Source organism: Candida orthopsilosis, assembly GCF_000315875.1.
Source record: "Candida orthopsilosis Co 90-125, chromosome 2 draft sequence".
Lineage (NCBI taxonomy): Eukaryota > Fungi > Ascomycota > Pichiomycetes > Serinales > Debaryomycetaceae > Lodderomyces > Lodderomyces orthopsilosis.
In genome coordinates this window covers 1,445,168-1,470,695 of record NC_018295.1, presented here as the reverse complement: position 1 = coordinate 1,470,695, position 25,528 = coordinate 1,445,168, and the positions used below count along the sequence as shown (strand labels likewise).

General features: G+C 36.1%; 14 protein-coding genes across 14 annotated transcripts in view; 6 read left to right on the top strand and 8 right to left on the bottom strand. All coding sequences in view use genetic code 12, as the record gives it.

Moving 5' to 3' along the window:
- The window catches only part of CORT_0B06930 (Cdc13 protein), a gene marked incomplete at both ends in the record, with an annotated part of 2,133 nt that extends 1,365 nt beyond the window's left edge, over positions 1–768 (bottom strand). The window contains one exon of the mRNA XM_003867790.1: positions 1–768. This exon is cut by the window's left edge and continues 1,365 nt beyond it. Within this exon, the coding sequence (XP_003867838.1) occupies positions 1–768 (768 nt within the window).
- Positions 769–1,431: 663 nt separating this feature from the next.
- CORT_0B06920 (Cdc13 protein) lies at positions 1,432–2,904 on the bottom strand (the record flags this gene model as incomplete). Its single annotated transcript, XM_003867789.1, has 1 exon — positions 1,432–2,904. One exon carries the CDS (start codon positions 2,902–2,904, stop codon positions 1,432–1,434), a length of 1,473 nt encoding a protein of 490 aa, XP_003867837.1.
- A 2,067-nt stretch (positions 2,905–4,971) lies between these two features.
- On the top strand, positions 4,972–5,913 carry CORT_0B06910 (Hmx1 heme oxygenase; the record flags this gene model as incomplete). The annotated part of the gene is made up of 1 exon (XM_003867788.1): positions 4,972–5,913. One exon carries the CDS (start codon positions 4,972–4,974, stop codon positions 5,911–5,913), a length of 942 nt encoding a protein of 313 aa, XP_003867836.1.
- A 287-nt stretch (positions 5,914–6,200) lies between these two features.
- Positions 6,201–7,241, top strand: CORT_0B06900 (hypothetical protein; the record flags this gene model as incomplete). The annotated part of the gene is made up of 1 exon (XM_003867787.1): positions 6,201–7,241. The coding sequence occupies one exon, from the start codon at positions 6,201–6,203 to the stop codon at positions 7,239–7,241; it is 1,041 nt and encodes a 346-aa protein (XP_003867835.1).
- Positions 7,242–7,331: 90 nt separating this feature from the next.
- Positions 7,332–9,560, bottom strand: CORT_0B06890 (Mnt4 protein; the record flags this gene model as incomplete). Its single annotated transcript, XM_003867786.1, has 1 exon — positions 7,332–9,560. The coding sequence occupies one exon, from the start codon at positions 9,558–9,560 to the stop codon at positions 7,332–7,334; it is 2,229 nt and encodes a 742-aa protein (XP_003867834.1).
- A 739-nt stretch (positions 9,561–10,299) lies between these two features.
- On the bottom strand, positions 10,300–11,490 carry CORT_0B06880 (Ybn5 protein; the record flags this gene model as incomplete). Its single annotated transcript, XM_003867785.1, has 1 exon — positions 10,300–11,490. One exon carries the CDS (start codon positions 11,488–11,490, stop codon positions 10,300–10,302), a length of 1,191 nt encoding a protein of 396 aa, XP_003867833.1.
- A 215-nt stretch (positions 11,491–11,705) lies between these two features.
- On the top strand, positions 11,706–12,062 carry CORT_0B06870 (Mrpl37 mitochondrial large subunit ribosomal protein; the record flags this gene model as incomplete). Its single annotated transcript, XM_003867784.1, has 1 exon — positions 11,706–12,062. The coding sequence occupies one exon, from the start codon at positions 11,706–11,708 to the stop codon at positions 12,060–12,062; it is 357 nt and encodes a 118-aa protein (XP_003867832.1).
- A 132-nt stretch (positions 12,063–12,194) lies between these two features.
- On the bottom strand, positions 12,195–13,712 carry CORT_0B06860 (Sap7 protein; the record flags this gene model as incomplete). The annotated part of the gene is made up of 1 exon (XM_003867783.1): positions 12,195–13,712. The coding sequence occupies one exon, from the start codon at positions 13,710–13,712 to the stop codon at positions 12,195–12,197; it is 1,518 nt and encodes a 505-aa protein (XP_003867831.1).
- A 964-nt stretch (positions 13,713–14,676) lies between these two features.
- CORT_0B06850 (hypothetical protein) lies at positions 14,677–17,199 on the bottom strand (the record flags this gene model as incomplete). The annotated part of the gene is made up of 1 exon (XM_003867782.1): positions 14,677–17,199. One exon carries the CDS (start codon positions 17,197–17,199, stop codon positions 14,677–14,679), a length of 2,523 nt encoding a protein of 840 aa, XP_003867830.1.
- A 286-nt stretch (positions 17,200–17,485) lies between these two features.
- Positions 17,486–18,388, top strand: CORT_0B06840 (hypothetical protein; the record flags this gene model as incomplete). The annotated part of the gene is made up of 1 exon (XM_003867781.1): positions 17,486–18,388. The coding sequence occupies one exon, from the start codon at positions 17,486–17,488 to the stop codon at positions 18,386–18,388; it is 903 nt and encodes a 300-aa protein (XP_003867829.1).
- A 66-nt stretch (positions 18,389–18,454) lies between these two features.
- On the bottom strand, positions 18,455–21,271 carry CORT_0B06830 (Sec21 protein; the record flags this gene model as incomplete). Its single annotated transcript, XM_003867780.1, has 1 exon — positions 18,455–21,271. One exon carries the CDS (start codon positions 21,269–21,271, stop codon positions 18,455–18,457), a length of 2,817 nt encoding a protein of 938 aa, XP_003867828.1.
- Positions 21,272–21,534: 263 nt separating this feature from the next.
- On the top strand, positions 21,535–21,777 carry CORT_0B06820 (hypothetical protein; the record flags this gene model as incomplete). Its single annotated transcript, XM_003867779.1, has 1 exon — positions 21,535–21,777. The coding sequence occupies one exon, from the start codon at positions 21,535–21,537 to the stop codon at positions 21,775–21,777; it is 243 nt and encodes an 80-aa protein (XP_003867827.1).
- Positions 21,778–21,861: 84 nt separating this feature from the next.
- Positions 21,862–23,970, bottom strand: CORT_0B06810 (Tco89 protein; the record flags this gene model as incomplete). The annotated part of the gene is made up of 1 exon (XM_003867778.1): positions 21,862–23,970. One exon carries the CDS (start codon positions 23,968–23,970, stop codon positions 21,862–21,864), a length of 2,109 nt encoding a protein of 702 aa, XP_003867826.1.
- Positions 23,971–24,770: 800 nt separating this feature from the next.
- The window catches only part of CORT_0B06800 (hypothetical protein), a gene marked incomplete at both ends in the record, with an annotated part of 2,130 nt that continues 1,372 nt past the window's right edge, over positions 24,771–25,528 (top strand). Inside the window, one exon of the mRNA XM_003867777.1 lies at positions 24,771–25,528. This exon is cut by the window's right edge and continues 1,372 nt beyond it. Coding sequence (XP_003867825.1) covers positions 24,771–25,528 — 758 coding nt within the window.

The following is a 25,528-nucleotide window of genomic DNA, read 5'->3' as shown; positions in this document are numbered from 1 at the left end:
AAGGACTTTGTTGTAAGACTCAGGTAAACAGCATGGTACTTCAGTACAGTTGGACTCCGAACCCAACTCATATCTTGGCTGGATGTGGAAATCAGTCACATGAACAACATTAAACTTTTCACTATTGTTTTTGTACTCTGGTGGGCTATTATACTCCAGCTTCTTTTCTGGCCACCAACTTTCAAGATCAAAAAGTTCAGCCACATCAGGAGTCTCGGGTAAATCACAAGCTTTACTCCATTTGAAATAACAATAGTATTCTAAATTCAAATCACTTGAAACATTAAAATTTTTAATAACATGAAGATAATCATTATCAAAAAAATTGACACTTGTACCTGAAGCAATACCAGAATCATAATTATCATTAAAATCTTCAAAATTCTTTGAATCAGTAGTAATAAAGAATTCCTTGTTGACACAAGAGTTTGGTTTCTTTGCATTCTGATTAACACAATCCTTATACAAAAGCAAACTTATCAAATGCTCTTGTTCGGGGTATTCTTCAACTAAGGACTTGGCGTATCTCATTCTGTTTTTACATTGATCACATTTAGTACCAGTGGTATTGGCATTGGTTAAATTCTTGATGTGGTAATTGATAAAGTCAATTTCAGGTGCTGGTAAATTACGATAAATATCTTCGGTGATATCGTCTTTTGCTCGTTTGGCTAAAACTTGACGTTGAAGCGAGCTATGACCAGGTAAAGTATAAGCTAAAGCGGTAACGGCAAAGGCCAAGATGTGAATGAACTGAGTGGTAAGCATCTTTTTTGGTGGTTGTCAAGAGGTCACTGTTTTGCCAAAGTCGATTGATTTAAATCGCTATTTATAGTGGAGTTATTGTGAAAATGTCATTGTTTGTATGTATTTATTGATCTCCCACATGGCCCTTATTCTTTCTTCGTCTATTGGTCCCAATTAATTCATGAAAACAATGTCGGGATTAACAATTGGAATGATAAATTTGCTATGCATGCATTTTGTGTCTTGGTTTTATTTTGCAACTTAAGTTAAGGCACCAATTTTTCAATTGACACACGTGCCACTGTCAAAAACAATAGAAATATGGCGAATGTGCATTAAGTAACAAAAGAGCATATGGTACATAAACAATTGAACTACGTCATATGATTGTTTATTTAGATCTTCAAGCGGAACTATATTGAGTTTAATGAAGCTTTACCCCTATTTTTGAGTCTAGTAATATTGGGGTGATTAAACCCGTGGATAATCTTGCTAACCGGGATAAACCGTTACCTGTTACTCGTTACACTTCCACATGCACCTGATAATAAGATTTTTTTACTCAACACTTCCTTTAATTTGACACTGAATATGTAGCTGATCAATATTCACAATCTCAACTTAGTGAATTGGTCTTGTTTGATCCAGATAATTCGGCTCTATTATACATCATTGAGCTCACCCTCACCATTGGACAGTCCATACGACGACTTCTCTTTGCACTTTGCACAATTTCAATATCATAATAGCATCATCGTGAGTATTGTCCCAAGCAAAATTGAGTAATTTTCTAGTCACGCAATTAGTCTTTGTCAAAGCTAATACTTGATCTCCATCAAGATAAATAGATAAATATTCACCTTCCAGCAACTCATGATTGTTTGGTTTCGCAGCATCAGTGATGATGAATTCGATACCTTGTAGTCTAGTATGACTCAATTCTTTCTCTTGAGTAAGTGGATTTACTTCATAAGATCTATAAGAAAACCATTCTTTGTCTGAAGGAGTAGCATGTAAGATTTCACACACGACATTGTACGTTTTGCCATCAACAGTATTGTCCAATTTGTTCAATTCATCGATCCTGAAAAACAGTCCATCTTCACTGCTTTTAGCACTAGATATCCTTTTTGTTCCCACTATATTATTATTTTGCGTTCGGACATCACGAGTTTCATTCTCATCGGGGGTAGAAGACTCCTGTTTTGATCTTTTTGCCGCTTCTTGAAATTCAAGCTCTGCCTTAGCTCGTTTGTGTCTTGCCTCTTGGGATTTTTGCCTGCCATCGAGATTTCCACTTTCAAAAGAGATGGGGACTTCAATAACACTTCGTGGAGCATGTAGTAAGGGGGAATAGCCACCAACACCATTCTGGTCTCGAGACAAATCTCGTTCTATCGAATTGGCTATATGATTGTGATCCATAGCGCTATCATCTACTTCATTATTACCATATTGATAGACTTGAGAAACTTGGTCCAGTTCCACAAGGCTCTGTTCCACCAGGTCATCTTCAAACAGTGACATTTCTGAAATATCATCATCGTCATCATCATTAAACACATTTTTTGTAAACTCTTCGGGAATTATCACTTTTTCTAACCCTTCAAGTGACTTAATGTATTGCTTTCTTTTCAATATCTTTTTGTATAGAGCTGACACAACTGGTTTTTCATGTTCTTCAAGACAGTCCCATTCAACAACGTCTGGATCGTAAGCATATGGCTCTAATTTACCATTATATTCTCTCCACTTGAGAGTTAAACTCATAATTAATAATTTATCATCAAGTACCCTCAGAAAACCTCCATCGGGATTGTTTTCTGCTAAATCAATCTTATTATCAGGAAACGCCGTCTCGTACAACCGGCATAAATTTAGAAATTTATCCCGATAGCCAATGATTCGGAGCACTTTATTTTCGTCAACCTTCAAAAATCTGTAATCTTTCTCATCTTCACCAACTTCATCACTTATTTGATTATTTGCAGTAAAGTCAGTAGCTTCAATTACACATCTCTTGTTGTTTAACGGCATTACGCGTAACACCAAAACAAACGTCTTTGTCCTGTATGGGAATTTTGAACCACGAGGAAAATCTCCCTCTATTTCCGGAATTTCCCAAATTTTTTTCACTGGATTGTGTGATTTACCCATTTGTTAATGATGAATTTTGTTCTTAACGATGAGGATGTAGCAACAAGTGACAGCAGCAGCAATAATAGTGGTAGTAGGGGCATTGAAGACATCGCTTGTAAAATGCCAAATTTTTTTTTTAAAATCGCATAACTCCAGTTTTGATACATGATGAACTTTTGTTTCCACAAAAATTTAAGAATTGTCTTTTTTGCACGCGTCTATTCTGGGGGAAAAATGCGATACAGCTTGAATGGAGATCAGAAAGGAATTCGAGTTATTGCGGGTGACATAACTATGTTTGGAATATTCCTATTTCGATAGTCGTTGGTTATTGGGTTACACATCCCAAGAACTGACATGAAAAATGGAAAACCTCTCCAGGTAAGCGACTTGTAATTGACACATTGTATTGTTGATATCGAATAAAAATGAGTGACAATCTTTGTTGTTGAGTCGTAGAATTGTTAGTTCAGCAACTAGTAGAAGTGCTATCTCAGCAGCATGAATACTAATGAGTCACATACCCTAAATTATCAGTTACTGTGGACACTACGCCACAAAGAATCATCTAGGCCAAGCATACTGTAGATATATTATCCGCTACGAATCCTCTTGTAGTAGTAGTAGCAATGATATTGCTTGTAGAGAATAATGTAGGCTGTCTTGGAAATATTCGGGCTTTTTCAATTTCTGTACAGCTCTCTCATTTGTCAAACTTTCGACAATCAAGGCTACAGATTACGTGATTCCCGAAACATGGAGAAGTAAAACAAAGAGAAAAGAGAAGTCAGAAATCAATAAAGTATAGGTTTATTGTTATGAAGATTTTGTTGAGTCAATTTCCAAGGGCACAAAACCCGCTACTGATCGAATAGATAAAACAAAAAGCAAAAAACACAACATAACACAACACAACAAAGACAAAGACAAAGACAAAGACAAACAATAAAACCTTTCACATCTCTCTCTCTCTCTCTATCTTCCCCATTATGTATTTATGCGTTTAAAAAACCACACTTTATTTTACACCTTTCAGGAGTAAAACAGAATAAAATAATGAAAAGAATACTTTCAAGAGTAAAAGTGCTTGATGAAAAAACAGGATTAACTGTTCAGTTTTACATCATCTTCCCATCGACCGCGACTGGTTGTGTTGAATCCACACAGTATTCGAAATCGAAGTTCGTTTACATCTTCAAAGAAGAAAGGTAGTGTGTGTTGAACCAATTCGCATATTAAAGGAAATAAGAAAACTTGTGTATCAGCAGCCACAAGAAGAAAGAAGATAAAAGTCACAACACTTCCAGGCTTTATCGCTGATAAAAAGAACCAGTGACACTTTAACTCCATCAAAAGTGCGGTGGGACGATGACAGTTCCTTTTCAGAGAATTGGAATATAAAGTTAGATACACGCGTCATGAGCATGCCCTATGTTTATGTCATATCTCGGCCCAGGGTCAAGTTTACCGGGGCTATGGGTTTTATTCTCCATAGCTTATTGTTTGCTTTCTTTCTCTTCCTCCCTACCTCCCCTGTCCCCGTCCCCTTTGTTTTACGAAATCTCCTGTTATTTTACTCCACAAACACATCATCCATTAGTTCTCGTAGCCGCATAGGAACATAAGAAACCGATTCACACGAACATTGCGCGTCTTAAACTAGAAACTGTGGTGTTACCTTTCTCGTTTTGTTGGGGTGGATTAGCGTGTTTTCATAGTTTTGTGTAATTACTGATAGGAATTTATCGGCGTTGCTTTATATGCAGTAACACACAAAAACAGGTGTCAAAATTTTTTTCCTCTTTTGCAAACAGCGATATTCCCGAACACTAAAACAGTGTACATACAAACAATAGCCTTCATCAACAGAGCGGTTTCCCATGAAAGATATATAAATAAACTGCCAAATCTTCAATATCGTTTTCTTTTGACATATCTTGGTTTCGTATTATCTTATCATCCTATACTTATATTAACACTTGATTCATCTGTTTTTGTTTTTGTTTTTGTTTTTGTTATTGGTTATTGTTTGTTAGAAATACTCGCAACTTTTTAATACCCACAAATAAAATTACGTACATAATAATGTCTGCTACTACAGTAACTATGCCTTCGAGCCAAAGGGATCTTAGTATGTCCAACAAAGAAGCTATTAAATTGAGTGCTACTGGTGCTACTACTAAATTATCACAACACGAAATAATACCCGCCAAAAGAGATGTCGGTGCTTTAGCAAATAGGATAAATTTAGAAACTAGATCCTTGCATGATAAAGTTGATAAAATGGTTTCGCTTAAAATGGCTATTGCTTTGAGGAACTACAAAGTATATCGTCAGGGATTACAAGCATTTTATCACATTTTTGCCAGTATAGAAAAAGCTTTAAATTATCAACTAGAACAAGATTCAGAATGGTCAGATATGTTGAGACAAGTTTGGAAACCAGAAATTGCAAGAACTGCTAGAGCTGAACAAGATCTTTTATTTTTTTATGATGATAAGAAGGAAAAATTTACCAATGCTAGAATGCCGCAACAAATTAAATTTTCTAACCATATTGTTGAGGCAACTAAAGAAAAGCCATACTTGTTATTTGCATACCTTCATGTCATGTACTTAGCCTTGTTTGCTGGTGGAAGGTTAATGAGATCTTCATTTGCCAAAGCTACTGGGTTTTATCCAAAAAAAGACGGGTTGAAACATGAAGATATAATTAAAATGGGATTCAATTTTTTCAATTTCGATGTTACTGATGAAAGTTTACTTAGAATAATTTACAAAAGAGATTATGAATTGGTAACGAGGAATGGATTGACTGAAGAACAGAAATTGGAAGTCATCGAAGAATCGAAATACATTTTTGAACAAAATGCTCAATGCTTGTCTGAATTGGAAGCTTATAATATGGAAAAGATTCATGGTACATGGACTTATATCGCCTTAACTAAAGGTTATTATGCATTGTATACTATTATTGCTATAATAGTATTGTTGTATTTGCAAAGGTTTATTAAAAACTTTGTATGAAAAAGAAAAAGAAGAATAAGATATAGTATTTATTAAATATAACGATTTATGAGAGCATTATTTTCTACAATATCCGTCTAGCTGGAGTTGCAGTGTAGTAAGTTCTGGGGAAAAGCATCTCTGGTGCAAGTAGTCTAAGTTGGTCGGACTTTATCTTGACTGGGTGCTACCACCGGCAAAAAAATAATTTACTCCGGTGCTCGGAATCGAAAAATTCAATTTATAAGTCCGTTATTAAACCTCGAGAGGATCTCACCCCACTTTCAAAAAAAGCCTTGCCTATAAATATGTTGACCAGGCTCTGGTCATTAATTCGGCCAATTGCTTTAACACCTATCTCAACAAAAGCTCCCATAACAGCAATGTCAACCACAACCAAATCAGCTCACGATACAGCTATCAATTCATTCAATTTAAATCATTCTTCATACGATATTTATCGCCCTTCATTTACTCCCATTCTAGTTAATCCATTCTTGGTTGATCTTGATCTTGCCACTTACAATAAAGGAGACAATACATATACATTCGACAATGATAAACGTATAGTTGAAATTGCATGCGGTACGGGTAAATTCACCAAGAACCTAGTTGATAACGGTTGGTCAAGTAATTTATCCGTTGTTGATCCATCTCGAGGAATGTTGCAAACTTTTCGTGAAAATTTTCCGCAAGTTGATAGTGTTGTTCAAGCTTCTAGTTACAATACTCCCTTTGATGATAATTCGATCGATGCGGTAATTATTGCTCAGGGGTTCCATTGGTTTGCTGACGAGGAAAGTTTAAAGGAAATTCATCGAATTTTGAAACCAGGTGGAAAATTGGGTTTAATTTGGAATTTCGATTATATTTCACCATCTCAAGATTCAGCTGTATCACAAAGCAATTATTATAATGCAGGAACGAGATATTATAATGATTTAGATTTGAAATCCTCTCAAAACAATCAAGAATTATTAGCACAATATTTTGCGAACCAAAAGTGGAACGATGAAGTTACGAAATACGTGTATGATTTTGATGTCAAAGTACCTCAATATAGACATGGTAAATGGAGATCAATTTTGTTGGCGAATCCATTTTTTGAAAATAAAGTGTTGGATCTGTTTGCCTTGTATGATAAATTGATTAACAAAGATGATGTTTGGAAATATTGGGAAACGAGAAGTTACATTACTGATTTACCAAGTGAGAAGAAAGAAGAAGTTAAGGCTCATATTGAAGAAACTATTACGAAATATGCAATTGATAAGAGTTATGATATAAAAACCAACCGTTTGATTAAACCCATGGGAACTCATACCGTTGTTGTTTCTGTTAAAAAGTAAATCCTCTAATAGAATATAAATTATTGATAAATATTAAAACCTATATTGTTTTTGCCCTATATAGCTCTAACCGCAATAATGTTTACATCCTTAGTTCAGCTTTGAAGTTCCTGGCTTTTTCAATCCAGCAGAATTCCAAACTTTACTCAAATAATTATACCTTTTAACACTGTCTTCATCAAATTCATAAAGCTTTCCCTCATCAAATTCCTTCTCTGATGAATAACTCTGCACCTTATCATAAGCACAATAATAATATCCAAAACATATAGAATTCTTAACCCAACCCTTTTGAGGACCCCATTCAGTAATAAACTCAGTCCTTTGGGCACCATAAGGTAAATTCTCATTAATTTCATCGATATCCTTGTTTCTAAACTTCCACGTTTTCCGAAACTGTTCCTCTGGTTCTCCATTTATGGGATTCCCCGGTTCTCTAAACCGTGGTAGATCAGGCGGAACTATCGCCGCACGTATTTGCAACGGAGAATTAAACAATTGATGTAATTCATCCTTATTAAATGTCGACAAGGGAAATTTGACACGATCTCTAAATGATCCATTTTTCTTACAATAACCAAACCCGGAATTTATCCAAAGTAATTTACCATCTTTATTTACATGTCCTGGATGAGTTGAACAAACTTCATTACTGGGTGAATTAGGATAAAATTTGCGATTTTGAAGTACTGTTTTCTCACCAATTGAAGCTCCTGCAACGGGATTGAATTCATAATTTTCATCACCAGCAGCTGATAATGCCAACCAGTACAATTCTTTATCTCCCCAGATTGATGATTGAACCGGTTCTGTCCAAAGCAGCAAGGGAAACATCATGAGTAAACCGACGTAATGTTGTCGCTTGTTGAATGCAACTACCCCTGCTTCTTGATAATGTCGCCAGCCAGTCATGTATTTATTATTCAATGTCTTTTCAGTGATGCGAGGTATATCGAATAATGTATCAATTGATTTTTCATTAGCTGGGAATAACGTAGTAAAGAAATTAGTTTCAATGAAATCATTAGTATCTCTCAACGATCGATCTTGGAAATAATATGTTCCTGAACGTTGATATTCTTGTGATTCGAAGAATTCTTTTGGTGATACCAATGGAACAGTGTCGGCATCAAGTAATAAAACATCATCAAATGTGGAAAAAAAAACGGCTAATATTTTGTTTGAGTAACCAGGAAAATGATACTTGTATTGCTTGGAGATACAATTAGCAATATTTACAAATTGAAGCTTTTGCTTGGGAAAATATGAGCCATAGTCCTTATAACTTTCTAGTAGTTTCAATTCAGGCATATAAGACTCATCATTGGGGTCCAAGGATGGGTTCAATAACTCCTCAACATCAACTGTGGCAGCAGACTCTATCCATTCAAGTGAACGTTTAGTTATATCCCCCTTATGCATGATTTGTATCGGAAGTTCATTATTCAAAGCACGTAGTATTTTGACCAATTTCATTATATCTTTGGCGTGTCTAGTTGCAGCCGAGATCACAATTCCCTTTCCTCTTGAATGCTTATACAAAAATTCAATGTAGTTGTCACCATCCAAATCTGTTTTGTACTCGGTGGATCCATCTTCTTTAAGAACAGGCCACCCAGTAGACCTATCTTCTCCTTGTACTTTAAATAATGGTAGTTTGTTAGTCAAAAAGGGAAAGAACCTATTGCTCAAATCATTAAAAGTCGTTTTTTGACCTTCATCCAATTCTTGACCAATAAAACATTTACCGTAAACTCTCAACAGTGTAGTCACATCAGCCATTTCATGCATAATCGCTTTTGATTTTGCGACATTTTTATTAAACTGTTCCAGTATGGTTTTGTTATCTTCTCTCGTGACGACAAACTTTTCATCTGAACCCCGATGCTCCTTGTTAAACTTGTCCTCAAGTTTTCTTTGTTGTTCCTTGAAAAAGGACTGTTTCTTATCAGAAGACTTGTCAAATCTATCCACGGGTGAATTACGCGTAGTTAGCTTCCATTCGGGATCATGTTGTAAGAATTGGTTGAAATAAACGTTACATTTGTCTTTGAGTGGCGTCTGTTTGATACGATCCAAATCACCTGTAAAAGCTTTAGTAAAGTTGTTGTATCCCAGGTATAAATAGTTTGTATAATGGAAATCCCTTCTATTTTGAAGATTATGCACCTTGTATGCATCAAGATCAAATATCTCTGTATCCCAAATTAAGTCCCATCGCTGCCTGAGTTTAGTTGAAGACTGCAATAGTAGAATACTAATCAGTAGAAATATGAGTATAAATATCAAAAACACCGTCCTCTTCAAAGACAATCTCATATTGTTGTAGTAGAAGGGGGCCTTTTTGTTTCCTATATTATAGTTGCTGTATTTAGCTTGGGGGAAACTTTTGAATCCAACACTTTTCTGTACTTATCTGCCACGAAGAAGGTAAATGATACCTTTAGGACTATCGTAATTAGGCTATAGAAGAATTGTTTGAAAAGTTGTTCATTTGGTTTGATTTTTGAAAAATGGATCGGGTATAAAAATAAAAAGTTTTAAGCCACTTAGGAACAACCATTACATTGCATATAGTACGCTTAGTTCGGATATGAAAAAGCACAGGGGAAATGGAGGTTATACACTGCCAATAAGCCTTAAGCCAAACCCACACACGGACCAATCAACTTCTAAAGACTTACACAGTTTTGCGTTTAAGGAGTGCGCCCGTTTTCTTGTGCCTTGCGTCAATTGGCATATACCAACGCAAGATTTTCTTCAACGCCCACGTTTTCCCCTTCCTCTGTCTTGTGCACACAAAATCTACCACGGGATAAAATTAGAAACAAGGCGTTTAATGTGAGATGCAAAGACTAACTCACAAACAAGGCTGAGACCAATCTAACTACTACACTGTCACGTCTTTCAAAGCCACTACTCTTTAATCAGACTGCTCTATTCTGAACGGACTACAGAGGTAAAACAGTAAAATCTCCCAAATTTGACAAGCCCTTCTGCCAATGACGAAGTTATATATATACATATATATTATATTTACAAGCTAAAGACTGCTATTTTAACGAGCTTTACCCTCAGCTGCTTTAACATATATGATATCTCCATCCTCAACGAAATAATCCTTACCCTTTTGCAACAATTTACCTGCTGCTTTAACACTTGCTTCATCACCATATTCAATTAAATCATTATACTTGATCACTTGTGCCAATATAAAAGTTCTTTCTAAATCTGTGTGAATAGTACCGGCGGCTTGTGGAGCAGTATACCATTTTCTGATAGTCCACTCTCTAACTTCATCAGGACCACCTGTAAAGAATGAAATCAAATCTAATTTTTGTCTCATGGCAACAATAATCTTTGGCAATGCTGATTGAGCACCAATTTCTTTACAGTATGCTTCTCTTTCTTCATCTGATGCCATACCTGCTAATTTCTCTTCTAATGAGACTGATACTGGAACAATTAAATCACCAGGTGAGTTTTTATCAACCCATTCTTTAATTTTCAAAAGATGTTTGTTCTTTTTTCTAATATAATCCTTTTCTGACAAGTTGATCAAATATATGACTGGTTTAGCTGTCAACAATAACATTTGATTTATAGAATCAACTTCTTTTGCAGTCCAAGTTTGATTATAAACTCTTTGACCATCTTCCAATAATTTGATAATTCTCTTGACCAATTCAGCCTCTTCTTTCTTTTGCTTCACTTCCAAAGATTGTCCACCTCTTTTGGTAATTTTTTCAATACCTTCCAAATATTTGGTTGCAAATTCAATATCTTTTAATCTTAATTCATCCCTGACAATTTCTAAATCAGCAACTGGATTAACTTCATCATTAATATGGATAATATCGGCATCATCGAAAGCTCTAGTCATTTGGAAAATAGCATCAACAGCTCTAATGTTGGACAAGAAATTGTTACCCAAACCTTCACCAGCAGCAGCACCCTTAGTCAAACCAGCAATATCATAAACAGTTAAAAATGCTGGAACTTCACTCTTGGGCTTATATAATTCACACAATTTATCAAATCTCTCACTTGGAACAATAACTCTTGCTTCTTCCGGTTCAATGGTGGCAAAAGGATAATTTGCTGGGTTACCAAGAGGACATTTAGTAATCGCTTGGAAAAAAGTTGATTTACCAACATTGGCTAAACCAACAATACCGGATTTTAAATTGTTACCCGGTCTTCCTAATAAGACCGGTTTCTCTTGAGCTCCTTTCTTCTTTGGTGGCATATTGATGTATTGAACTGTAGATTCAAGAGAAGGCAATATGAAATTGAAGACATTTTGAAATTTTTTTTGCTTTTTTTTCACTCCGTCTCATACTGTGTATATGAAAGATTACTTTTTGATTAACTTCACACGAACATCAAGACATCAAAATTTTTCATTCTTTCAATAAAACTACAGTCAAACTCAACTGCTTTTACCCCCATTCACTAGAGAGAATGTTTGCTCCGTACATAAGACACACGCGTTCCACCAGCATACTAAAAAGATCACTCACGTTTTCAAGAATATTACAAAATGCACCACCAGCACCGGGAAAAACGGAAATTAGGGCCGCCCCAGTGGAATCATCGTGCAAAGCAGGAACACCATTAAACTTGAAAATTTTTAAAAAGGGAGATGAGCCCGTTGCCAAAGAAGACTCAGAGTATCCAGAATGGCTTTGGACTATGATTGACCCAAAGAATAACTTGGATAACATCAAGAATGAAAATTTCCTTAGATGGAGAAGGATTAAATTGCAAAAGGAAAATAACAAGATTATAAGGAATAACAACTTTTTGTCAAAGATATAAATGATTCGAGATTGGGGTATATTGTCTATATATTCAATTCTAACTTGTATATAAAATAACTTTTCATTTGCATCAAATAATACATTTCAAACTTTCAAAACTTTTTGCAGTGCCCAATTTGGCAAAGGGGATTTACTCTATTGGAACCACTTGATGATCGTTGTTGTAAGAAGCTTGGGCAATTGAGATTGTGTTATCATCCAAGTTAAACACAGTGTAAACCGATCTCAAGAAATTGTCACCAAAGATTGGTTGTCCTGGTAACAATGTAAAAATGCACTGTGCAACACCTGATGAATCTTTACCAACTTCCAATACAAATTCAGAACTATCGACATTGATATCTTTTTCTCCGTTGAAGTTGAATTGGAAATAGTTACCTTTGTTGCCCAACCAGCAAGGGATTTTGTAAGCGCCAAGATTACCATCGTAAGATACATTACCAAATAATCCAATAATACTTTCAATTTGGTCTTGTGGAAGGAATGAGTAAGTAGTTCCAGAATCAAGTAAAACCAGGGTGTTTTTCAAATCTATTCCACCATTGAATGAATCAGTTCCGTTATAGATGTTAACCGACCCAACTTTTCCAGGATGAGTACCGTTGGAATCAGATCCTGGAGATGCATTTGTATAATTGTTTATTGAAGCAGCAATATGAGACAATGGAATTTGTGAATAAAGATATTCACCATCTTTTGGAACGATATCAATAGTTGTCAAGTCACCAGTATATTTAGCGTGATCAATTCCACCAAATAATATACTTCCTTCACTAGAACTACTTGAATCCAAATATAATGAATAGGCAGCTTTAGCAATCAAGTTCTGCTCTTTTAAAGCATGAGGTATATTACTATATTTAGTAGAAGCACTTTCCAACCCAGGGTATCCAACTCCAAAAACACCAATTTCAGAAGTTGTATTTTCAACAACGGCGAAATTTGCTCCCTTCAACACAAAATCCTTGAAAAATTCAATACTATCTTGACCAAAATCACCAGTAGCACTAGATCCATCAAGATATGAGATATTGAATTCAATACTATCATTCTTGTGCCAACTTGATGATTTAATTGGATTGAAAGTTCCATATTCTGAACAATTTAATGAACCACCATTTTCGATACAACTGGGGTTTTGAGAGCTAATCACCCAGAGATCAGAAGATCCAGTATCGATCATGACTTGGACTTCTTGTGCTGGTGATCCAATTGAAATGCTGGCGATGTACATTGTTTGAGCATTGTTTAAATCAACTGAAAATGCTCCACTCTCATTCTCATCATTCTCGTCATTCCCGTCATTCTCATCTTCCTCACTGACTGTGCTTGTAGAGTTTGTTTTGCTACTTTTACCCAACCCAAGGATGTTCTTAAGGCCTTCGTGATGCTTGTGTTTATATTTCTTGAACTTGAACCCTGAATTACCGAATAAAGGAGCAATACTTTTCAGAGCATCCTGTCCCAAAATCGAACTAGTTATATTCTCCAACTGATCTTCAATTTTTTCAAAAATCGGTAATCTATTAGGGAAGTTTCCCAACCCATTGGTATTTTGAATCTTGTTTACAGACAATGATAAGAACCCATCACCAATTAAAGCCAACGCTGTCGATAATAGCAAAATAAGTTGTAAAAACTGGTGCATATTTTGTAATGGAGTGAGAAAGCGAGTGTATAAAGGCGTTTCTTAGTAGTTATGAATAGCTACTTCCTCGGGGATATATCAACAAATCTTTATACTTTTTGGATCTTGCACCTGGTTGTTTTGGTCAATAGCGTCTTCGGTGCCTGAAATGGGGCTATACTTCCTGCATCGTGGAAACAAGTATCCTCTCTCTGGTTAATGCCTGAACAATAATACGTCACACTCTCCATTTGTGTATTCTTTTGTTTACCATTCTCAAACCTGAAACCAGTCAATTGGGGAAGTCTGAGTCGATTGTTCATTTGCACCCGATTTTGTGATTCTCTCTATTGGTAAACAAAAACATAAATTTTTTTTTCATAAATTGCAATAATTGCAGTTGAAGATGCAAAAACAAAAACAAAAACATATGTAAGATCCATATGGAGGCTTATATTTGCGTCGGAATGGTACCTGAGTCTTGTAAGGTAATTTATGCCATTTTGCAGCCTCTCCAGAGCATCCTTGTGCCCTTGTTTTCAGATTCTTTGCCATTAAATACCCCAACACTACGCGGAAGGTAACTTTACGTCAGGTAGCGGAAAGGGGCATTCATCGTCTAAGTAACACAATAGAACCAGACCTCTCATTTTTCTTGTCCTTCTCTATTGTTCCCAATTCATAAATGACACGACTTTTCATGATTTTGTGACCGACTCCCCAATGAATTTCCAAATTAGGGCTCGTTTTGGTCTTTATTGGAAGTCTTCATAATGTTTTAAAACATGGAGGACTAACTCGAAATGGTAACGACGATTTATATTAAATCAAGCTATTTATAGAAGATCTTTGCTCAAATTTAAAAAACTTAAAATCGTGTAATATTTCAACTACATTAGTTTAAAAAGAATATTAACAAATATTATTAAGCAACAAAATGTCTGTATAACCTATCTAACAACACCAATCGTTCACAGATACCCGCTTACCAAGGATTAGTTTCAAAATCATCTGCTCCTGAGTCACCCCAATTTCTATGTAAAAGAGAGTTTGGCATTTGCACACTTTTGAATAATTCATCTCCTTTGAAGTTTACTTTATCACCATCTGGCTTACTCAAATCATTATTCTTTTCACCGGTTTCATCATCGCCATCATTGGCGTCACCATTCTCATACTCATCATCCTTTTCGTATTCATATGTATCATTCATTTCCAAGTTTCTATTCTCAGTGATTATCTCATCGATATCATCAACGATACTGATAGGTAAAGTAGGTTGATATTTTTTAGCTCTCAATACTCTAACTCCACCAGTACCTGATCCATATGTATTGATCAACTCAGTTAAATTTGGTAATGCAATCTCAAAGATGTAATTTGGATTTAAGTAAACATACACCTCTTTGGATAAGAATGTTGATTGGGTCATGTAATGTTGAAAGCTTTTATTCACTTGATTCTCACCTTGTTCATTCATCAACGCTTTAATAAAATTGACTGATTTCTTGGGTAATTTCGTTTCATCAACAGCATATTTGTACAACTTGTGAGCCACTTTATACAACTGATAATAATTCAAATAGTCAAACTGATTGATTGTATTGATTAAACTTTCTTCATCTTTCAAAGACGTCATGCATTGAAGCCATTGTAGCAATTCTATTGTAGGTTGTAACTGATTCTTACAGATATGGTAAACAGAATCATAATAAAAGTCCAAATTTCTAGGGTCTTTCTTTAGTAATGACTTGTCCTCACTCAACAAATTATGCAATTGGACATTGGAATCACCAACTAACTTGTTTAATCCTCCAATATCATCATGCTTATACACCTTCAAATCACGAGACCGAAGCCAATCTTCAATAGTAGAGATATTAAGTCGAATTTGAACAGCCTTAGCTCGAGAGCAATACTTGCTCTGACTAATAATGCTATTGAAAATGACACAATCAATATAATAAAACACCTGTGAAAAAGTTTGCACCCGGAAAAGTTTATCCACACAGTGGATCTTCAACACATAGTCCAAAGCACCAAGTACTTGAATATATCTTATTGGCGATGGTTTCATCAATTCGTTTTGTGTTGGTGGATACAATGTGTTTAGAATATCGTCATAATTATTTGGATGTGATTTGTTCTTTTTGAATAAATTCCAATCCTTGGCATACAATGTGTTGGAAACATCAATCAAACTAGTGAAGTTCAAAATACAATCATTCACTAATAAATTCAATCGCGAATTAATTGAAAATGACAATGTTGCAATTAATGACTGAACAAGGTTGATAATCTCTTGTAGAAACCGAGGAAATTTAAGGTAAATCTTACCTTTGCTAAAGTAAAAATGCAAAAATTGCAATGCTGAAAGCCAATAACTGAGTAGAACTATATCTCCAGCTCCCATTGCACTGGTATCATCCTGTAATGCCATATTGAATGCTCCAGATTTAGTATTGGTGATGGATCTTAATCTTGCAGTAAAACAATCAAACAAAAACTCTGTCAACTCATTTGAATCCACTTTCAAATGGGAAAATCGAACCAATTGAAACAAGATAGCAGCTGGGATTCTTGTATTGTGTTGGTAGGTTAAGTTTGATCTCAACCTAAAAATGTAATTAATCAAGGATGGTATATCACTATCTGTGAATTTAATATACTGTTCAGAAATTAACTTATCGTATTCAAAGTCTGGTAGTCTTGGTATGACTGGATCTTGAGCAAGAGCATTTTCGTCGTCAGCCTCATGAACTGGTTCTTCTTCATTTTCATCCTCAATCGTGGCAGACAATGTTTGCAATTTCAACTTCGTCAGAAGGTCGTCTTCAAATTCATCCGTGGGTGTAAATGTATTTGTAGTAAAGACATCCTGTTCATTTTCAGCACCGGTATGCTTCAACAAGTTGTGTGATTTGAAATATTCAACAATTTCATGCGACTCTGGATTAAGCAAAGTGATTGCGTTTTTCCCATCATTTTTAGGACTCAAATATGGATCAGCTTGTGAATTAATCAATAATTTCACCAAATCTATTTGATTCAAATATACTGCCCACATAATTGGCGTGTAGTAGACAATGGTATCATGTAAATCAGGATCTGCGTTATGGTTTTCCAACAATGAAGCTGCAATGTCGTCATTATTAAAACAAATGGCATAAATCAATGCCGAAACCCCGCCACTCTCACTAGGATACAATTTATCAACCAATTCTGGAAATGCTCTTAATATACGCTCTAAACTGACAAGATCACCATCACTTGAACTGATAAGAAGTTCGACTACAGATTTATCTTTGTTTTCATCTGAGGTGGCTTCAATACCCGCTTCTGATGTTAATGATGATGTGAACTCGGAGTCTAGTAATTGCAATGCCTTTTTTGAATTTAAGATTTGACTTAGTAGTGGATCAGAAAAATTGAGTATATTGCTGATCCCATTGCCCAAGCCACCAAACGTGTTTGATAATGGATTGGTTGCGTCCACCCAAGAATCCATCTATAAAGTGTATGTAATGAGTTGTCGGTGTACTTGATTCTATTGTGGAAGTAGAAGGCTACGTGAGAGATTCTGTTTCTTCTTTCCGATTTCAAAATTTCTGATCAATGTTGCACGCAACAATACAGAAATACAAAGCAAAACCCTTTCTTTCAATAAACTACGCCCATCCTTTTGCTATACACACTCAAGTACAGGATACACTTCTTGTTATAATCCGACCCGAAGAACACAAACCATATTCATTCGCTTTTATTCCCTATAGCCCAAAGTTTATCCAATCACTATGTCAAAGTTAGTTAGACGCGCTATAATCCCAGCAATAACCCTACTATTCATCATTTGTATAACAATACTAGAAAAATCTAAATCAAATACATCCTTGTATGATAAATCGAGTGAAATTTTTGATTCAATAAGCCATTTCACATTTGCGTCGCCTCATGAACAGAAATCCAGCCCGAATGCACAAGAATTTCCACCTCATCCATCATCTGGTCAATTGACCACAGATAAGCAAAATGCCGAACATGAAGAATCAAAAGAAGAGGTGCCTGATCCATGTACTATCAAGAATCCATTGAATCAAGGTTTCATCGACTTGAGAGGGCTTTCTGCCATGGGTAATGAAAACAAACCAATGCCTTGGAAATCTCGTGGTTATGATTCAGGAAAGAATTTCACTATTGGTATATGTTCAAATCCTTTTAAACAATCTCATAATGAGGTAAGCGAGATTCAAGATAGTGTTAACTCAACTATGATTGGAGCATATTACATTGACCCGACAACAAATAAATACGTATCCATGGGAGAATATTCATCACATCCAATTTTCAGAGGTCGTAAATTAACCTTGACCTATGAAAATGGATCTTTTTGCAATGCTTATGATTTAAGTACTGGTGCTAGATTACGAAAAACAACTATTTTGACATTCACTTGTGACCGTGAAATGTCAGCTAAAGCATCGGTTTCGTACGTAGGAAGCTCAAATGATTGCACATTTTTCTTTGAGGTTCGAAGTCATCATGCTTGTCCTACGGCTGCAAAGGCAAATAATATGGCTGCTGCCTGGATCTTTTTGTTCATTTTCTTGGCTGCGTTGGCGGTATATTTCAGTGGTGGCTTGCTATATAAGCATATGAAAGCTAGTCGGAAAGACAATAGAGGTACATCTAAAGCGTAATAGAGTTTGTAATTTAACATTGTTTGAAATATCACTTATTTTTCATTTAGGATCTCTCTCCATTCTTTACAAAGAGTCGTATATACTACTGGTTACGACATTTGCAAAATTGTCAGTTTCAGTTCTCACTTCACTACGGCCAACAATCTTACCACCAGTCTTTGCCAATCTGATTGAAACACCAACTTTTCCACCCCAAACATCTTTACCCAATAATTTCAAAGTATGCGAGTTAGAATCACTTGGGACGTAATCAGAACCATCCAATGGTGTCATATTCAAACTAGATCTCAATTTATTCACAGCATTCTCCAAACTGTCAACATTGACAATATAACCAGTGGAGTTTCCCTCTTCAGATGCTGGTAATTGATCAAACACAGCGGAAAAGTTTGAATTGTAAAGTGGGTTTATGAAATCACCAGCAAATAAAACTAAATCATCAATCTGGTACTCATCAGACCAACCATCGTCTGTTGGATCTATTTGACCATCTTCGTCCACATCTCGGTTTGTGTATGCCACTGTGTTTCCAAATGCTGACAAAAGCTCTTCGTCATCCACTGAAGGTGTACTAAAGGAAACGTACACAACACCAGTTTCATTTGGCTTCAATTCGGGTAATGTAACAATCAATTCTTCTTGATAAAGTTCATTGTCTGGTTGAGCAATAACGGAAATGTCTTGTAATACAGTATGTGGTAAGGTATTGTTAATGTTGTATTGTAAAACTAACTTCTGAGACTCAACAAATAAATGCTTAACAACACTGACAACAATTTCATTTTCTTTATCAGTAAGATACAATGGTGTTAATGATGATTTTGATAATTTACCATACAGTTCGAATCCAGAAATAGCTGAAAGGTCTTGTGCATATTCTTGTTGTTTCAAAAGGTCATTAGCGTTATTATCGGACCTCTCTTCTGACTTGTCTTTCTTCTTGGTACCTTCATTGGCTTCAGTACTATCATCAGAAGAACGCTCCAACTTGTTTAATTTTCTATTGTACTCAATCGATTTCAATTCTTCGGCAGTGATAAATGGTACCTCGGATATATCAAACTTTTCATTGAAATTCTCCTTGTCACTCAAATAATTGACAAGTTTGTGTTCCAAAGCTGACAAGTCATATCTTGAATCACTAATAATTAAATTCTTTTTCTTGTGATTGATAAAGTTTAATGAAATTGCAGCTCTATCTCTAACCTCATCATCGACATCATTTAAACATCTGGTTAACAAAATGACAATGTTTTTAGATACGTCACCACCACAAACTGCTGCAAATTTGGCTAATGCTATAACTGCCGAGGCTCTGATTATGGAGTTCTCAAGCACCAATCGGTTGTAAATGTGTCTAATGTAATACGAAGGATTTGAAGTAGATGGACCTTCATCACCTAACAAGTGCAAGATACGAACCGACAATTCAGTAAATTCACAATCTTCAATAAACTCACACAAGTTCATCAAGATTAATTGCTTGGCACCTTCATTAGGTAAAAACTTGATCAAGTCAAACAAGGCATCTACAATAGCGGTCTTCAACTCAAGTGATCCATCATCCCTCAACAAATCAGTCAAAAATGAAACCAACTTTTTATGTTTTGATGGAAATTTCAATGCCAAGTTTTCAATAGCTTCAATTATAACAATCTTGAAATCCTCTGTAATTTCATCCATAAGCGATGTCATCTTAGTTATCAATCTATCGACACTTTCTCCTCCAGTTGAACTTTCAGTTGTACCAGCACCCATTGTTTTCAACAATGTTGTAATTGCCAAAGTAGACACAGATCTATTTGCGTCATTAATCAAACTCTCTAATTCCAAGTTGATAACCAATACCTTTTCCGGATGCTTGATTGAAATCTTGTTGATCAATCTGATTGCAGCGAATCTGGTCGCCGTCCTTGGAACACCCAACAATTTCTGTAAGGTGGTAACAATCTGCATATATTGGTCATCTTTCAACAAGTGCTGCAAATTTATCAAAGCTTTACTAGCTTCTAACTCCACCATATCGGACTTGTGTTTCAAGAAGCCAGCCAAAACGGGGTACAATTGAGGGAACAATGCCTCATCATCATCTAGAATCTTGTTAATGTATCTGATTAACTGAATTACAGATAATGAATTTTTCAATGAAGATCCTTCAGACAAAGTCGTAACCAACTTCATTAATGCTATTTTGTCGTGGTTTCTCAATTGATACATTAATCCCAAGGCATGATATTGGTACATGAAAGAAGTTGATGGTAAGTTGGAAGTAGCATTTCCATAGTATTCGTGTAATTGAAATTGATTAGGAGGGAATGATTTATACGATTGGATCGTTTCCATCGCCTCATTTCCAAATCTTTTAACCACCTCTTTTGCATGAGGTAACAAATTGTACGATGAAATTAATGCAGCTGAAGAAATAATCGGGTTCTTGTCAACAATGGCATTTTTGTACAATCTTTCTGCCGCAGTAACTGTAGTTGGATCCAACACCTTAGATAAGGTACGAATTGCATTCGGTTTATAAATCGCATCACCACCTTGAATATCCTTCATAATTGAAGAAGTGACCATCAAGATATCATCTGATGTAGACGACAATTCCTTTATAGTCAAGTAAACCAATTGTCTCAACGATTGATCCTTGTGTTGAAACAACTTGGAAATGGAGAAAAACAAAGTAGTTGATTCTTGAGCAGGTAATTCCTCCCCATTGTAGATCAATCTAAGTAATCTTGCCAACAATTGTCTACACTTCTTTGCATTGACCGGAGTAGCATTAAACTGTTGAAGACATTCTTGAAACACCGCCATCTTATCTGGGACATTGGATGTCGTGGCATAAGCATCTTGCTTTTTGTATGACAGTGTAGACATTATGGATGTGATAGTCTGCTTGCTGCCAATGTATAGATGAGAGTGGTTAGCAAGTTTGCCAATAACTGTTGTTGTTGTAAATCCAAACACGTAGTACAATTTTCAGACACAGTTGAATCGACAAAAGGAAAAAAAATTCCAAAGTTAAAAAAGTCGTGTACTTTGAATCAATATTTGTATGTAATAACCAAATGAAAGAATAAAATTTCACTCTATTCCATTGAGTATTGTTGTCATTGCAAGAATCTTCAGAGGGGTGGACCATGTTACCATTTACGAGTATTATAAGACAGCTGTTTGTACCGTCCCCTATCAGACCCTTATTCAATGCAACTCCGAAACTAATAACGCCTGCTACGATAGGTGCATTGTACCAACCATTAAGAACCTTTAAAGTTAGAACCTCCGTCAAAAAGTTTTGCAAGGACTGCTATTTAGTGAAAAGAAAAGGAAGAGTATATGTTTACTGTAAATCAAATGGTAAACATAAGCAAAGACAAGGATAGATGAAACGGGGCATAGTTGCAGCTTCTCTTGGAGATGGAGAAAACTTTTTATTCATGTATATATACTAAATAAACAAAATTCGTTTAATCGTTATGTGACTGGCTTTGAGCAAGTTTTACAGCTCGGCTAGATTGGTGCTGACCATGTTTAGTGTAGGGTGAATTTTGACCAAAAGAAGACATTCTATGAACTGGTGGATGCAGTTGTTGGCTTGTAATGTTCTCTTGTGAGAAAGATCCTACTCTGGAAGATGACAAGGTCCACAAAATAGCATCCTGCCAAATCTTGTTGACTGTTCCTATAGTCTCTGCTTGTCTTGCGTGGAATGATGATGCATATTCCTCAAATGTATTTGCGTTAGTATTGCCACTCTCGGGACGCTTTTTCGACTTTACAACTTTAATCTCGCCTTCGTTACCATTTAAACTTTGAAGTCTGTTTAAACTCTCCCCGACAGGATTTAAATGCCTTCTCACATTTAGGTACTCCCTGTTGAGCCTCTCAAACTCAGTTCTCGATTGAATTGAATTTTGATGAGTGTTTTGCACCATATGAAGTAATCCATTTACATTGACTGAAGATGGGCCTCTATCTGGAGTAATTGTTCCGTTGTTGAAACCAGGTACACCTTGTACTGGTCCTGGGGTGACAGGTGTTAATGGTCCTAGGGTTGAGGATATGCCATGCTGACTTTGATACGAATTAGGATTACTTGAATGGCTCAGATTGTAATTATGTGAAAACATTAAATTATTCAAGGATAAGTTGGAAAAATTAGACCTTCTTGCGGGGTCCATATTTGTGACATCCAAAAGTGAACTCTCCCTTTGTAGCCAGAGCTTTTGCTGTGTTCTAGTCTCAATATTCTTTGAAGGTCCATGCTGCAGATCCGATGAAGATGATGTACTTCGAAGGAACTCACTGTAGTTGTTAGCACCATTGTTTAGTGGGTTCACGCTTTTATTGTTTTGAATAGGGCGTGTATCAGGCAAGCGCTCGCCGTTTTGCTTTGTCTGCATATATTGATTATTCGTTCTTTGCAAATTGGTGAAAATGGTTTGATCAGGTTGGTACGAATTGTTCTGGCTGACATTTTGATTCGTGGTCACTGGTTTGGCAATGTTAGTGTTGACCGCTTCCATAGGGTTAGCTTTAAAGGAAATGCCACTAACAGACTCTGGTTGCTGTGAATCGTTTTGATTATGTCTATTGGGATAAATCTCAGTAACTTTTGCACTTATTGGATCGATTTTTCTAACTATCCCTGTTGATTGTGAAAGAAGTAATGAACTTCCATAGAGATTGTTGTTTTGAGTCACATCTTCAGCTGAGCTCTGTACTGATGAGACAAGATCAGGTCTCTTTGAATCATTTTTGTTTGCCGTCTTCTCATCAATAGCCTTGCCCTCTTCCACGACATCAAGTTTGGGGCGATTATCATAAACGACATCGTCTTGAGGCGTAGGGTCAGGAAGAATTCTGTTGATTTGCTCATACAAACTGGGAATGTTTTGATCAGAATTCAGGTGCGTAGTGGACACTGTTTCCTGACTGTCAAATCTTTCGGGTTGTGGTGCAGCAACTACATCGCCTTCATCAGGAGGCTCATCAACATCTTCATACTCTTTATCATCATCATCCAAATTCAAAGTTGCCTTTCCCTTACGTGCACTAGGTTTAATCCCTCCTGTAGTTGTCGCCCCGCCTAATCCTTTAAGCGATGAGTTCGACTTGTTTGATTTAACTGAGTGGTTGGATACGGTCTTTGTCAAGGGTTGTAAACCAGTCACTTTCGTGAATGATCTATTGTTTCTCTTTATAGCAGTAGTATGTCGGCCTCCCTTTGTCAACCCATCAGTGGATTTGGACCGATTCAAATTCGGTCTCACAGATGCTGGTGTGGTGGATGTTGACAATTTGTTTAGTAATTTGTTATGCGACAAAGACCTATTATGTGATTTGAGCCTTGATGGGTGGGTTTTTCTGTGTGATGCAAGGTTTGATGTATTTACTGATATATTCGAGGATGATGCTGATCGACCTGCGCCTTGCAATGAGGGTCGTAGATGGGTTGCATTTTGATTGGCCTTGTTGTTTCCTCGAGAGGAATTCGAGCTATCAGATTCAACTGAGGGTGATCTTGAATGGTCAGATCCTTCATGCCTATCAACTCCTGCGTCCTCTGCTGTCATACTATTATATGTTGAGCAAAAGTGGAAGTGACTTCGGTGTACAAAGTTGTGGAATATTTTGTCTATGACAAAGGAGGTTCGGTGTTTATTTACCGCACACGTGATGTGTAAAATCTGCGGGGGAAATTCTTGCACTTATTTTGGTGAAGCAATAAGAGCATCGGGTAAAGAAATATGTACAGTTGGTATTGTGAATGAACAGAAACAGCATCCATGTTGGATACCAGAATTGACTTCAAAATATACTCAAACAGTCTACTCACGTTGGAAAACCTTCTGGAAAGTCAATCCGCATTACTGAAAGAAAACAACTCAAAACTGCTGCCGTCCAATATATGGCATTTGTGCGCTTGGCAATAGACTATGGATTGACGGGCCAATACCAGTCTAGGATGTTTCCGTAACCCACTGCAGCTAATTCCAACACAAAACGATTTCGTATAATTCACGATAATGCTTGGAAAGAATGTAAATAAAGTATATTATAACAATAGCTTCATAATAGGAGCTAATGACAATGTAATTATTCTTCCCGCAGACCACGTGTGGTGTCAAATACAGTAAGTTGCCTTACATTGTAATATTAATTTAAGGTTGCGAAATGCGCCATTACTTAAATTTTATTTCAAAATTAAATCCGATTGATATTCCTATTGTTTCAAGATAAACCAAACGATGAATTAATCGAAGGCCCATGTGCACAAATTAGCTTGAATGGAAAGGATGTAAACAATGCCATTGAGATTACAAATTGTAGTCAATTTGGCAAAAATGTGCATAACAATGTGCTTTTATCACCAATGGTGGCTTTAAACGTAATTACGACCTTTGCTTTAGCGGTCTGTACATTGGCACAAACCGTACCAGGACACAGTTCGCTTCAACGTCAGCTTATTGCAAAAAGATCGAGAGATGACATTACTGATGAAATTTTCCTCAACTTACCAGCGACCGAGATTGATTTTATTAACTACCATATGAAGAACTTAACTGATGCTTCTGGTTCCAAGTGTGATAAATGTAAAAACAGAGTCAAATATGCCAAGTCATTGGTTGAAGAGTACCCAGAACAGGAGCATTTGGTTACATTACTCTTATTCAAGGATTGTACAAATAATGCTTACTATGCTGATTCATGCTACTATGAAGAGTTTTTTGTCACCACCCATTCTCAAAATTTTGAAGCTTTTAATGATAATTATGATTCTGGTATTACTTCAGGTACAAGTGTCAATTTCTTTGATAATGATTTCCTTCATGTTATTAAGCACTTTAATGTATCGAGTAATTTGGATTTAGAATATTATTGTTACTTTAAGAGTGGTAAGGCTTGTGATTTACCCGAGACACCAGATGTTCAAGAGCTTTTTGATCTTGAAAGTTGGTGGCCAGAAAAGAAGCTGGAGTATAATAGCCCACCAGAGTACAAAAACAATAGTGAAAAGTTTAATGTTGTTCATGTGACTGATTTCCACATCCAGCCAAGATATGAGTTGGGTTCGGAGTCCAACTGTACCGAGTACCCATGCTGTTTACCTGAGTCTTACAACAAGCAACT